Raw genomic sequence first — 12,510 nt, 5'->3', positions numbered from 1 at the left:
GCACGTATGATAAATTTCTCCTGAAGTGTAACAAACCCGCATAAGCCTCGTAGCTCACAGAATCTGACAAGTGTGTGTGTGTGTGTGTGTCACCACTGATGCTTGGTTCACGGTGCGAACGATTGTTTTCTCCGCGTTTACTTTGTAGATCTGCAGATCTTGCACTCATCCATTTGTGAACTGCAAGTGAGCCTCCAGTGACAAGTTTCTACTTTTCTAAAAGTGTCTACTTTTAAACAAACAATTCAAAATGAAAGAAAACAGACAGCTCTCTGCTTATGTAAGTTAATCCGTATGCAATTTGCATTTCTCTCTGGCGCGTTCACTTAGCAGCTACAGCGAGGATCGCCAATCAGCATCGTCAACCTCATCTTTGCAGCCGACTGTGACAAAAAAAAAAAAAAACATTTGTTTATTAAACAATTAAAATGTGTGTGAATGTTTGCCGAGGGCACAGGAAATTGTAAATCCGGCTCTGGATCGGAGGTGTAAGCGCTCACTCCACAGACCAGGTAGGAAAATATCAGGGAAACTGAGGCTTGGTATTAGCCTACTGCTCCAGACTTTATTCATAGGGTTCGATTCGCCTATAGTGAGATACCTATTAAGTTTGTCAGTATACGGTATAGGCAACTTTTTTTGTCACGGCCCATAACTTTTTCTCTTTCTTTCTCGGTGCCGGTGGAGACCGGTCGGCTACGCTATTACTTTATTCCGAACGCTTCTGCGTTGCCTCTAAAATGGCCGCCGTTACCCACAATGCATCATTCCATAACGTCTACGCCCGAGCTCTATTGTTTTCACAGACCGGATATTTAAAAACGCCGCCACCGGAAATGCTTCAGGGCCAGACATGCGCAGTAGCATTCCAACTGAATGTTATTGTTTACATCCTTGAAATGGTCTATACAGATGTTATAGTTGTAATACAGTTGTTTAGAACCAAAATACAAGATCACCATTAAAGGCAGTGAATGTGATCAAGACAAGTTATTAATTTCAAACAATAACAATTTCTTTTATACTATTAAAGCTAGCTTTTAGCTTCACCTTTTTCAAGAGTAAAAGGGTCTTGAATCGAACAGTCTTGTCTTTGCCTGAGTCTAACATATGCATAAAAATATATTCAAATTGTAATGAGACATTTGAAATAAAAATTTCAATAATATAGACAGGAGTAACTAACAGGTAAAGTTGAACTCTTAAAGTTCATTCTACTCCTCTCAATACTTCCTACAGTGTATTATTACACACTGTCTCCGTAACTTCAGACTCGATAAGCTATAATATCAAAGTTCTTAAAGGGATAGTTCACTTTGAAATTAATTTTTGATATGTTTTAGCTTACCTCAAGGGCATCCAAGATGTAGGTGTCTTTGTTTCCGCAGTAGTTTCAATTTTGATATTTTTAGGTCAAACCGTTCTTGTCTGTCAGTCATATAATGCAGGTCTATGGTCACTGGCTCAAAACACAAGCACACGTCCAAATTAAAACAATTCCCCATCGTCCAAATGAAACAATTCCCCATCATAAGTACACATTGATGGCCTAAGACACGAAACGAGCGGTTTGTGTGAGAAAACGAACTGTATTTATATCGTTGTTATCTCTTGAACACAGCACACGTCCAAATGATCTGACGGCGCGGGCGGGTATAGATATATACATAGATGTCGCCTTGGCTACTGCAGTTCATTGGAACGAAACCGTAGCCAAGCGACATCTAGTGTATATATCTATACCCGCCCGCTGGATCACACTAGATGTTGCCTTCGCTACTGCAGTTCATTGGAACGAAACCGTAGCCAAGGCGACATCTATGTATATATCTATACCCGCCCGCGCCGTCAGATCATTTGTACGTGTGCTGTTTTCAAGAGATAACAACGATATAAATACAGTTCGTTTTCTCACACAAACCGCTCGTTTCGTGTCTTAGGCCATCAATGTGTACTTATGATGGGGAATTGTTTCATTTGGACGATGGGGAATTGTTTTAATTTGGACGTGTGCTTGTGTTTTGAGCCAGTGACCATAGACCTGCATTATATGACTGACAGACAAGAACGGTTTGACCTAAAAATATCAAAATTGAAACTACTGCGGAAACAAAGACACCTACATCTTGGATGCCCTTGAGGTAAGCTAAAACATATCAAAAATGAATTTCAAAGTGAACTATCCCTTTAAGACCTTCAGATAAGGATGCCAGTCTGAAGACACACTTGGAGTTATTTATTCATCGAAAAGACAGCTTCAGTTTACATCAGGCAGAACAAGTTTAGACCTGCAGGGGAAGATGAGTGAAAATTAGCCTATATTGCAGAATTTGCAGTACTCAGTGTTTTTTACAGTATATAATAAGAACAATAAAATCCATTGTATAAGCCCCTTAATTATGTTTAACTAATCAGAGCTCACTTTATGTCTTCTGTACATTTCTCTCCACAGAACTCAATGGTCACTCTCTGGTTGCAGCTGAGCTCCTCGATCTGCTCGGTGTGACGTGTGCAGCGGTCAGAGGATTTACTGCATCTGAACCTTCACAGAGATGCAGAACAGCAGCACACATTTACCACACATTTACCACATTCAATACAGCAAAATACATGGATTTCATTAAAATATTACCAAGAAATATCTCATATGTGCTGCCAGGTGAGGTGCATAAATGTGTGAGAGCACAGAAGTGTAAATGTGAAATAACATCAGAGAACATGTTCATTCACAATTAAAAAAAACATCATATTTTAATTTTTCACATTTATCAAACATTTATCTACAGCTGTCTATAACACTAGTAGATTAACATAAAATATGACTACTAGTAAGCAGATATGTGAGGATGTGAATTACAAACCCTCTAATGTTCACAATGCACTCAGAACGTTTTGCAGATTCCTTCAGTAACTTGATTCCCTCTTCCATTAAAAGACCAGGGAGCCACTTGGCACCATCAGAGCCCCATGAACCAGCATGGAAACTACAAAACAGAGATATTTCTGTGAGAATAATAAGACAAAGTTGATATAAAAAAAATGTGTGATTCTACACTGTTACAACTCTGCTGAGAAAAAGTAAAAAGAAATTGTTTATAAGTTGCAGCAATTACATTTTATTCTTCCAGGAATTTTAGAGCTTAATGGCTTTTAAAACTCATTACCCCACAGACAGGTATTAGTTAGTGTATTACTGTGCTGATGTCACAATATTTGTCTGTTTTGTTTTAGCATCCCGACCAGCCTGACACATCAACACTGGCTTGAATCAATGAACCAATGGCAAAGCGCCTGCTGTATGCTTTGGTGAAACTAGTAGTGCAGAAATTGCACACTTGATGTTCAACAAAATACAAGAGCTTAAACATTACAATTGTTTTCAAACAATTTGCCAAATTGTATAACCTCTTCAAACTGAAAAATAATAAATTCTTTCTGATAATTTTTTTTTAAATCAGGATAATTAGAAACTGTAAAATAAAGTTGTTGTTTTTTTTATAAAAAAAAAAACATGGCAATTTTAAAAATAATTTTAATAGTTTTTTTTCCTATTGCCATTTTATTTTTATGAAATGTAGAATTGTTTGGACAATGATCACAACAGTTATCATAGAATGACTTCTATATAAAGTACATAGCCAATATAAATCACAAACTAAAGGGACATGAACAAAGCTAATAACTCTCACCTGATCACAGCCAGTTTAGTGCAAGCCGTGACCAGGAAGAGGATTCTGGAAGCCCAGGTCTCCGTCAGGAAGGGAACGGAAAGATTTATCGCACTTAAACCAGACACAGATGTCAGTTGAGACAGCAGAGCATCGACCTGCCCGTCAAAATCTGCACTTCTGTGGACAGAGATAAACATTTAGAGAGAGAGTAATCTCCATATACAAAGAGCATGAAGGGAAGGTGAAGATGGTTTTGAAAACTTACTGTTCTGTTATACAGTTGACACTGTGAAACGCCTGTAGGAAGCTCTTGACATTAATAATGGACACCTCTGAACGTGGACATTTCAGAATGATTTCCGACAGTGACGGTTCATTCTGTGGGCTTGAACACCACCTCACCACATTCAAGCTGTCAACAAGAAACACATTTATTTCCTCAAATATCTCAATCAATAATCAAGTTTATTTGTCCAAGTCTTAGTTAAGAGGTTGCACAACATCATACAGTAAAAACATGACATGTTACTGTATTTATTAGTAATTTAAAAATAATAATAACAGATCAAAAGAGAACTGATTAGAGTCCAGGTGTTGTAGGAGAGATCCTTACACAAGCTTTCCTTCAAAGCTGAAGAGCCGGAGAGACGAGCAGAGACTCTCCGCATCATTGGTCCGTAAACTGCCAATCAGAGTACAAAGGTTTTAGATGTGTGACTGACGATGGACCAATCATTTATGAATGCATGTGCAGTTTTAATGTATGCAAATGTAAAAAAAAAAAAAATTCTTGAGATTACTGATACCTGATCTCCTCCCATTTCCCTTTGCTCTGCAAGAAGTCTGTGAGGATGAGTGCGGTATCAGCTGAGATGCTCTTCACCGCTAACTGAAGTCCACCCACGCTCTTCTGTTTGTGCAGAACATTAAGAACCTGCTGCACACTTTGATCTGACAGACAGCGGCTGTTCAGCCTGTAAAAGAGATTAATAATCTGATCACTTACAATGTGACATTTATCAGTCCATACCAGGATTAGCAGATCTGTGCAGAAAAGTCACTGGTTTTTACTTCAGTTCTCTCAGTTGCTTTCCTTCTCCAAGAGCTGAGAGCAGATTAGTGACATCTGTGTCTGAAAAGTTTTGCACAGTCAACCTAAAAAGAATAAATCAATAAAATAATTGAACACACTGATCAATGCCATTTTTAAATATTCTTTTGTTTCTTTCTTGTAAACAAACAAACTATGGAAGCCCACCTCAAACAAACACTAAACAAATAAAAAAGCTAATAAAGTGTATCTCTGACTTCCTGACAGTTTGATTTTTAATTGCCACTTTTTTCCTCATAATTGCATCTTAAATTCTCTCTATATATAATAATTTATATCTCACAAAAAAATATAAAGAATACGTTTTTAAAGTATTTTAATAATTTTAAAATGTTAACTTTCTCACAATTAAATGTGCAGTAAGTGATTTCTTAGAAACACTGTTGATATTTGAAATCAACCCAAACAAACACACCCCTCCATTGCTCCGCCCTCAAAATCACGCAATGCAAAGGTGGATGTCTGTGGGCAGAGTCAACATATTTCACCGAAATTTGTGCAGTGATTGATGGGATTTTTTAGCTTCAGACTATGAATCCATCCAGTCAGATGATATCAAACTTTTTGAGTCTGGTAGTGGTAGTAATATTATTATACATTTCAAAATTCATATTTATTTATTCATTATTATAGTATTAAAATAGCATATGGTATACATAAATATATACAGCATCAGATATTCATGCTTCTGTGTTTCATTTAGCATGTTTAAACCTAACCACAATTAATTTATAGAATGAACCATCATATTAATTTCCAAAACATAAAAATAACTGATAGCTGTCAATATCTCCCAAATGTTCTGTATTGGTTCATCACTAGATTTGCACACTCACTCTAGTTCCGGGGTCCTGCACAATACAGACTGAAGCATCTTCAGCTCTTCAGCCGCAAAGTTGATCTTCAAGCTTCTGAAGTGAGGACAGCAGTCCAGACAGTACAACAACGCCCAGCAGTCTGTCCTGCTCAGTGGATCCCAGGACATGTCTAACTCTTGCCAAGCTTCCATGGCTTTCTGCACAAACTCTTTTTCGTGGAGCTCATAGAGACAGTGGAGAATGAAGGGCAGAGAATTGTAGTCTCTAACTGTGCTAACATGGAGGATCCATTCTTCCAACTGTGCCTGTACAAAGGAAGGGACAGACAGATTGTGCGTCTCTTTGAGTGAGCTTCTCACTTCTTTATTACAGAGGCCACAGAGAAACTGAATCACAGGCAGGAAATGAGGTTCGGGACATCCATACTTCAGTGGAAACTTCTCATCCAAATATAGGGCAAGATAGCTTTGCGTTTGAGAGTGGAACCACTCTGTTAGTTTATCCAGAAACTCTCTTTCATTTAGTGAGATGTAGTACAGAGCGGTGAAGAACTCCTGAAAGCTGAGATGCATGAAACTGAACATCGTCTCCTGGCGGATTCTTCTCTTAAAGAGGAACTTGCACAGGAATGGACTGCCTGAAACCATTTCTTGCACGCTTTTCTCTTCAAACACCACTTGCTTTTCCAGCATCCCTCTCTCTGCCAGCAGACCCAGACTCCTCAGCAGGGTCGGGACGGACTGACTCAAACTCTGGCAGTGATGCTCCAGTAGAGTGGACACAAAATCAACGTAGATAGAGGTGGTGGTTTCCAGTCCGCTTGTCGCATCCGCCCTCTCCCGCATAACCGTGCAGATGATCCAGCAGATAACAGGGATGGAGCAGGCGGTGATGAGGGTTTCGTTTGCCTTCACACAGTCAAAAGCATTCCTGAAGAGTCCATCATCCTGAAAGAACCTCTGGAAGTACTCCTCCACCTCCCTCTCGGAGAAGCCAATAATCTCGGTGAAGCGCTGAGGGTGCTTGAGCAGACCGCCCAGGATTTTTGTAGCAGTAGATCTGGTGGTGACCAGCAGGAAGGACTCGGACAAGATGTGGCCCCTCAAAAGGGCCTTCAGAGAAGCCTCGGTTGGAGCTTTTTCAGAGAGATGCTTGAGTTTTGCCGTATTCGACGTGTCACTATATGAAAACCTGAGCTCGTCGAATCCATCAATGAGGATGAGAACTTTCTCTGGTGACTTCTGCAGGATCTGTGAGATCTGGTCTGATGTTAAATTGGAGTTATAGCTCAAAAGCTCCACCAAACTCTGCTCTCCAGATATGTGGTTCACTTCTTTACATTTCAAGTGAAAAAGACAATCAAATTCCTCTCTGCTGAGGTTTCCTGATGCCCAATCCAGCATGATCTTTTGAGCAGTGAAGGATTTACCATGCCCAGAGTTCCCCTGAAGAATGACAGCGCTGGGACTGACTCCTTTATTATCGGCACTGAAAAGCGCATCCAAGACCGAGCTGCCCTTGTCCGCATTATTCCTGGAGGTGAGGAGCTGCTGGAAACTCTCTCCCACGGAGCACATCTCTTCTTCTCGCTCTCTCTTCTCTCTGTGTCTCGTGATGATCAGAGGTTGTGTATAGCGCTCGGACAACAGCACATATTCACCAGGCAGAGAGTTATACTCACTCACATTTTCATATTCCTTCTGGATCCACTTCTTATATTTATCTGAGTATAATTCATTGTTAAACTCATTAGACATATGGACATATCAGCTTGTAAGCACTGTTGCATAACATAAAATGCAGATACTTAATCTTAATTTTAGCCAAAAATGAAAACTGTGTCAATTTACTAACCCTCATCTGGTTTCAAACTACTTTTTCTGTCTCTTTTCCATAAAAGTGACTGAAGATTGGGGAATGTGGGCTGTAAAGCCCCAAAATGACAAAAAACGCATCATCGTCCGTGCAACTTGCATCATTTTCCAACAGGTTTGAAGTTATACAGATTTGGAGCAAAGATACAGACCAAAATTTAAGTCAATATTCACTCATAATCATCCATTCTGAAGCTTTAAAATGCTTACGAAGGTTGTAGGGTATGATTTCATGACAAGTCAATTGAACCAATTTTTTTGTGCTTTTTGTCATTTTGTAGCATTACAGCCTCAGTCCTCATTAATTCCCATTACATGGAATAGAGAGATGAGTAAATTACAGAATTTTCATGTTTGTGTTAACTATCCTTACAAAAATAACTTTTACTTTGCTTTTTTTTTTTTAAAAGAGAAGTTCCAACCTAAGCATAAGCATTTAAGTTAAATTAAACTTAAGTGAACAAATGAAGTTAGGAAATTAAGATGAAATACTCACTTAAGCTATTTACAAGTGCTTCTGCAGTTTGAGCAATGCTTCCTGTAAAAGGTATTTTACAGGTAACATTTAACAGAACATTTCTCAGTACAAAGGTCTAGATGCATGTGGTATAATAGGCAAAATTAGTGTGCTCTTACCCAAGTCTCTAAACAGAGATTGCTCATGCTTTTCCAGACTAGAATAAAAGGCAGATTTAACCTTGTCTCCTCCAGAGTGCAGTACTTCATAAAACTCTCTCATTTTCTCCTGGTTGATTTCTGCTGCTCTGATCTTACAGTACGGCTCCCACTCCAGCACACCAGCTGACCGCAGCTCATCCGCTATCGGCATCACCATGATTACTTTCTGGACAAGTGTCGCCCAGTGGGCATCCACAAACTGAGCCCCTGGTGGAGAGATAATAAAATGATAATTGGTCACAAGAAAGGAAGTCAAAACAGCACATTTTAGACATTCAACATCAAAGAGTAATTTGGACATTTGATTTACAGTACTGTGCAAAAGTCTTAGGCATGTTAATACCCCCCATTTTTTGCCATTAATTGTAATAATCCAGTGAGATTTCTGTATGCACAAGGAGTCTGACAACAGCCGGTATGATCTGATCTCACCATCATCACCAAACTGAGACAGACTAAATCCAGAAGAACTGCGGGAACATCTCCAAGATGCTTGAAGAAACCTTCCTGCAAAGCTACCTGAAAAACTATGCGCAAGTGTACCTGGACAAAAGCCGCTTTAAACGCAAAGGGTGGGCTAAAAGTCCATGAAAATGAAAACTAAACTGACAGTTTGTGACAGTTATATTAATTATATTATTAATAATAATATATAATTTTAAGTCATTCTGTCCCCTGATTGAGAACCACAGAAGTAAAAAATAAAACGTTAAAGTAAGAAGCATCAGCAAAAATAAATAAATAAATAAATGACATCCAAACATCTAAAGTGTAGAAAATACTTATTTTGGCCATTTCACTTTTAATCAGTCTAAGGAAGACACTATTTTGCATACGACTTTCTCTTCTTTTACCATGTAGTACTTACGCTCTGAGTCTTGGTCCATGGTGGTGTCTCATACGTTTTCCTCTAGGAAATAAAACAAAGGTAAAGGTAAAGCTAATGCACCTAGTCGGAATGTCAACAATTGTCGGAGACAGCTCTTGTAACACATCATGGTTAAAGATTACCTTATGCGGTAAAGGAAGTGGCATGTGGAAAAATTACTTTGACGCACTTTTTAGCATTGAAGTAGCCTAACTTCACATAACATACAGTCACACAAAACAAAACTGTACATATACAGGAGGTCTTTGAACTGTAGCCTACCCACTTGAAACGTAGGCTACACAAAACGACGACGAAATTCACAGAGAATCTCACCTGGCTTTTCAGGGACGCGTTTTGAAGCAACCTGAACGGGATTGTTACATTTTAAGTCACTTTATTAAACTCGTCACGGTCTGATTTTTAGATCCGAAAAACGCACAACGTTACATGAACTCGACATGAACCCACCGGTCTGAGTCATTAGCCCCGCCCATCATATTTTGCCCCGTACACTCAGAACCATTGCCAGAATTTGCCATCATGGTCTCTACGATCAACTTAGCTCACGATGCTTTAGAGAAACACAGCCCTGGACAGCGTTCACAATATCATTCTTATTACTATTTATGTATTAACTAGCAAAATAAATAGACATGAAATATTGATTTTTAGTTTGAATAATTTTATTATCCTATAATATTAACTCTAAATCCTGTATTTGATAAACAAATTTTTAAGGCCTCTAGTAGATCAAAATAATCAAATCAAAGCCTGTTGCACTTGCACATAATCTACTACATTCTTTATGTCCTCCAAGTGATAGTTGGAGGTAAGTAAAAGGCATTTTAGTGTAATTCTAAAAATGTACACGTTCAGGTTGTGGTAAACGTCATCTTATTTTGACATATTATTATGAGATATAAATTGACAACTGATATTTATATGCTGTGATACTGTTATAAAAATCACAAGTATGAGCTCCATATTCTCACTATGATACTATATAGGCCATAAAAGCCTGATGTATCTATGATACAAAATGTAAAACACATTTGCAAAATTGTTTTCGATTTTATTTTATATTCTATCTAAAGGTCCAATAAACTCTTCAATTAAACCAAATATGTCAGGGTTTACAGGGTTCAAATTAACATTTTTATTATAGTCAGTCTTAGTAACTGCGGTGAGGCGCTGCTTCTAATCTGCACAGAAAATAAGAAAGCCACAAATATGACCAATTCTTTTTTTTTTTTGTGCTTACCATTGTACAGTTATAGTATCAGATGGTACTGACTGATTGCCATATTAATAAATGGTAAATGATGGTACTTCAAGGAATACCATGGTATTACCATGAAACATGTAATACCATGTTCAAAAATGTTATTAAAAAATACATAATCTTTTGATTCGTATAAACATGATCAAGAGTTTTAAAACACAGGCACACCATATAAATAAATCCAGTTCAAAACGTCCTCCTGAATTATAGATGAAGGCAGTATGACGAGTCCTGTGTGGGCTGGATGGCCTCAGGTAGGACGCCCTGCGAGGTGGCCACCATCCTGATGCTGTTGCAGTGGGTCAGTTTCCTCTCATACTGAAGCAGTTTCCTCCAGAACCCCGCGTTCGGGCGGATGAAGGGCCGCGCAGCCACAACCCGCTGATGAGCCTGAAGCAGTGTGACTCCCTCAAACCTCATGAGATACGCCATGATGAGAGACGGAGACCTGCTTCTACCGGCCGAGCAGAACACCAGCGAGCTTCCAGTGTGGTTCTGCTGGATCCGCTCAGCCACGCTGTCAAAGTACTGGTCCAGAGGGGCGTGAGGACGGTCCTCCACTGGAACGCACATGGATTTCACCCCCTCATACTCAGGGCAGGGATATTCAGCGCAGGCGTTCACCAGCAAAGTGACCCCTCTGTGGTCCAGCGCTGACTGATTCAGGGCCTGCACTCCACTCAGGTACAGAGTGGGAGTGATCTGAGAGATCATCACTGGGACTGTAAGGGATAAATAATGCATAAAAAGGGAAACAAAATATTATATATTAAATAATATATATGCATGTCTCTTATGAAATATTTTATACTGTATATAAATATTACATATTTCTAAAACTAATCTGAAATAGCCTACATATATATTTCTCATACAAACCATTGTTATTATTCAACACTCGAGTAATGATATGATTTAAAATATTTCACAGATTTTTCACAAATATTAATCGTAGTAACTTTTTTTGCAATAATACAAAAAGAAAAGTAAATTTTTCATTCAATATTCCATATCTATAAATAAATATGAGCTCATACAAATGCATGCAATATAAAGATTTTGAAAAGTGAAGCTTGAAAAGTTTTAAATGTCCCAGGACCCCAGGGGGCCACGAGGGGTGCTGGAGGATACACGGAAATTAAAAGAGAAAGTAAAGATATTGTTAAAAATAAAATACATTTTTTTAAGAAAGTTAACATGCACATTCAAGACATTAACAAAATATGTTGACCATAATCATTTTGTTTACATTGACATATAAATGGGTTTTTATAAAATATATAGCTGTCTTTTTATATTTTAGGAAGGGGATCATCATATTTGGAGCTCCTTAGCATTAAAAGATAGGAAAAACCTTGAACTACACACTATAGCCTGCCACATTGAAGGACACTGCTGTCAGTACAGTAAAATCATATTAACTATCCAACAGACTATTGTAGCGAGCAACAAATAGCCTGCATTTATTGATGTGCATAAGTGACAGCACAACATTTTAACCATGGAAAAAAATATATAGTTTACCTCAGGGCTTCGAGGACTGTGAAAGCACTTCCACTCAGTCTTTCTATCGGCTTTGGTGTGTTTCTGTTAGAGACTAACACAAGCAGCTTTACTCTGCAACAGCGTTATAAATAGAACAGTACCACGGGCACGCAACAATTTCAATCAAACCAAAAACAAGTTTTGTAGCCTTACGACGCCTGGTATTGCTACCATATAAATATTTCCCATAGAATAATACTGCTTACATAAAATGCACGATCTTCGCCATTCTTTGCCACGGTAGTGCAGGCAGCGCAGGACAGGAGCCCCCAGTGGACACATGCTAGTACAGCAAGTGTTCAACTTAAAGGGATAGTTCATCCAAAAATTAAAACTCAGGAGACACAATTTACGCACCCAACCTCTCCAGATCCAAGTGATTTTGTGTCAAAACTATATTTATACTGTCATGCTCCGAAAAGCAAATAGAGCAACATAATATTTTTTTGTATTATCCTTTTCCCTACTATTTTTAATTTTGGGGGTAGCCCAAACTGGGTCCACACAAGAAACTCACAATCAAAAGATTGTCAATTTCACGTACACTACCAGGGAAAGTGACACTGACACTGTCTATGCAACACAAAATTCAATTCAAGTTTTAACTGAGCACTCAAATGTGAAAAAACAATATTTAATGCTTAGTGCATTCGTTTAATT

General features: G+C 38.4%; 2 protein-coding genes across 4 annotated transcripts; both read right to left on the bottom strand.

The window, feature by feature from the left end:
• Positions 1–2,179: 2,179 nt before the first annotated feature.
• LOC311291577 (NACHT, LRR and PYD domains-containing protein 1 homolog) lies at positions 2,180–9,497 on the bottom strand. 2 transcript variants are annotated; one of them, XM_084410660.1, is made up of 13 exons: positions 9,357–9,497; positions 9,021–9,062; positions 8,111–8,359; positions 7,971–8,012; positions 5,619–7,323; positions 4,743–4,826; positions 4,478–4,645; positions 4,285–4,353; positions 3,937–4,083; positions 3,690–3,848; positions 2,862–2,984; positions 2,423–2,542; positions 2,180–2,288 (listed from the first exon to the last, which is right to left on the bottom strand). In XM_084410660.1, exons 2-13 carry the CDS (start codon positions 9,037–9,039, stop codon positions 2,258–2,260), a joined length of 2,916 nt encoding a protein of 971 aa, XP_084266786.1. In that variant the 5' UTR covers positions 9,040–9,062; positions 9,357–9,497; the 3' UTR covers positions 2,180–2,257. The 2 variants fall into 2 exon arrangements, with proteins under 2 accessions (XP_084266786.1, XP_084266787.1); XM_084410661.1 differs by having other exon boundaries at positions 9,307–9,484.
• A 323-nt stretch (positions 9,498–9,820) lies between these two features.
• LOC311291626 (dual specificity protein phosphatase 14-like) lies at positions 9,821–12,115 on the bottom strand. Of its 2 annotated transcripts, XM_084410761.1 has the most exons (3): positions 12,057–12,089; positions 11,830–11,902; positions 9,821–11,027 (listed from the first exon to the last, which is right to left on the bottom strand). In XM_084410761.1, exon 3 carries the CDS (start codon positions 11,017–11,019, stop codon positions 10,510–10,512), a length of 510 nt encoding a protein of 169 aa, XP_084266887.1. In that variant the 5' UTR covers positions 11,020–11,027; positions 11,830–11,902; positions 12,057–12,089; the 3' UTR covers positions 9,821–10,509. The 2 variants fall into 2 exon arrangements, with proteins under 2 accessions (XP_084266887.1, XP_084266886.1); XM_084410760.1 differs by having other exon boundaries at positions 11,830–12,115.
• Positions 12,116–12,510: the final 395 nt, after the last annotated feature.

The sequence above is a fragment of the Rutilus rutilus genome (genome assembly GCF_951802725.1).
Source record: "Rutilus rutilus genome assembly, chromosome: 6".
NCBI lineage: Eukaryota > Metazoa > Chordata > Actinopteri > Cypriniformes > Leuciscidae > Rutilus > Rutilus rutilus.
Note: the sequence above shows the minus strand (reverse complement) of the source record. Positions and strands in the feature narration are given on the sequence as shown.

What these genes read in the sequence shown, in the direction of transcription:
- LOC311291577 (XM_084410660.1), bottom strand. An exon ending in ATCTCTGTTTAGAGACTTGG is followed by an intron (nt 8,013 to 8,110) that starts GTAAGAGCACAC and finishes TACCTTTTACAG; the next exon opens with GAAGCATTGCTCAAACTGCA. An exon ending in GTCAACTGTATAACAGAACA is followed by an intron (nt 3,849 to 3,936) that starts GTAAGTTTTCAA and finishes CTCTGTCCACAG; the next exon opens with AAGTGCAGATTTTGACGGGC.
- LOC311291626 (XM_084410760.1), bottom strand. Translation starts at nt 11,019, where the DNA reads ATGATCTCTCAGATCACTCCCACTCTGTACCTGAGTGGAGTGCAGGCC.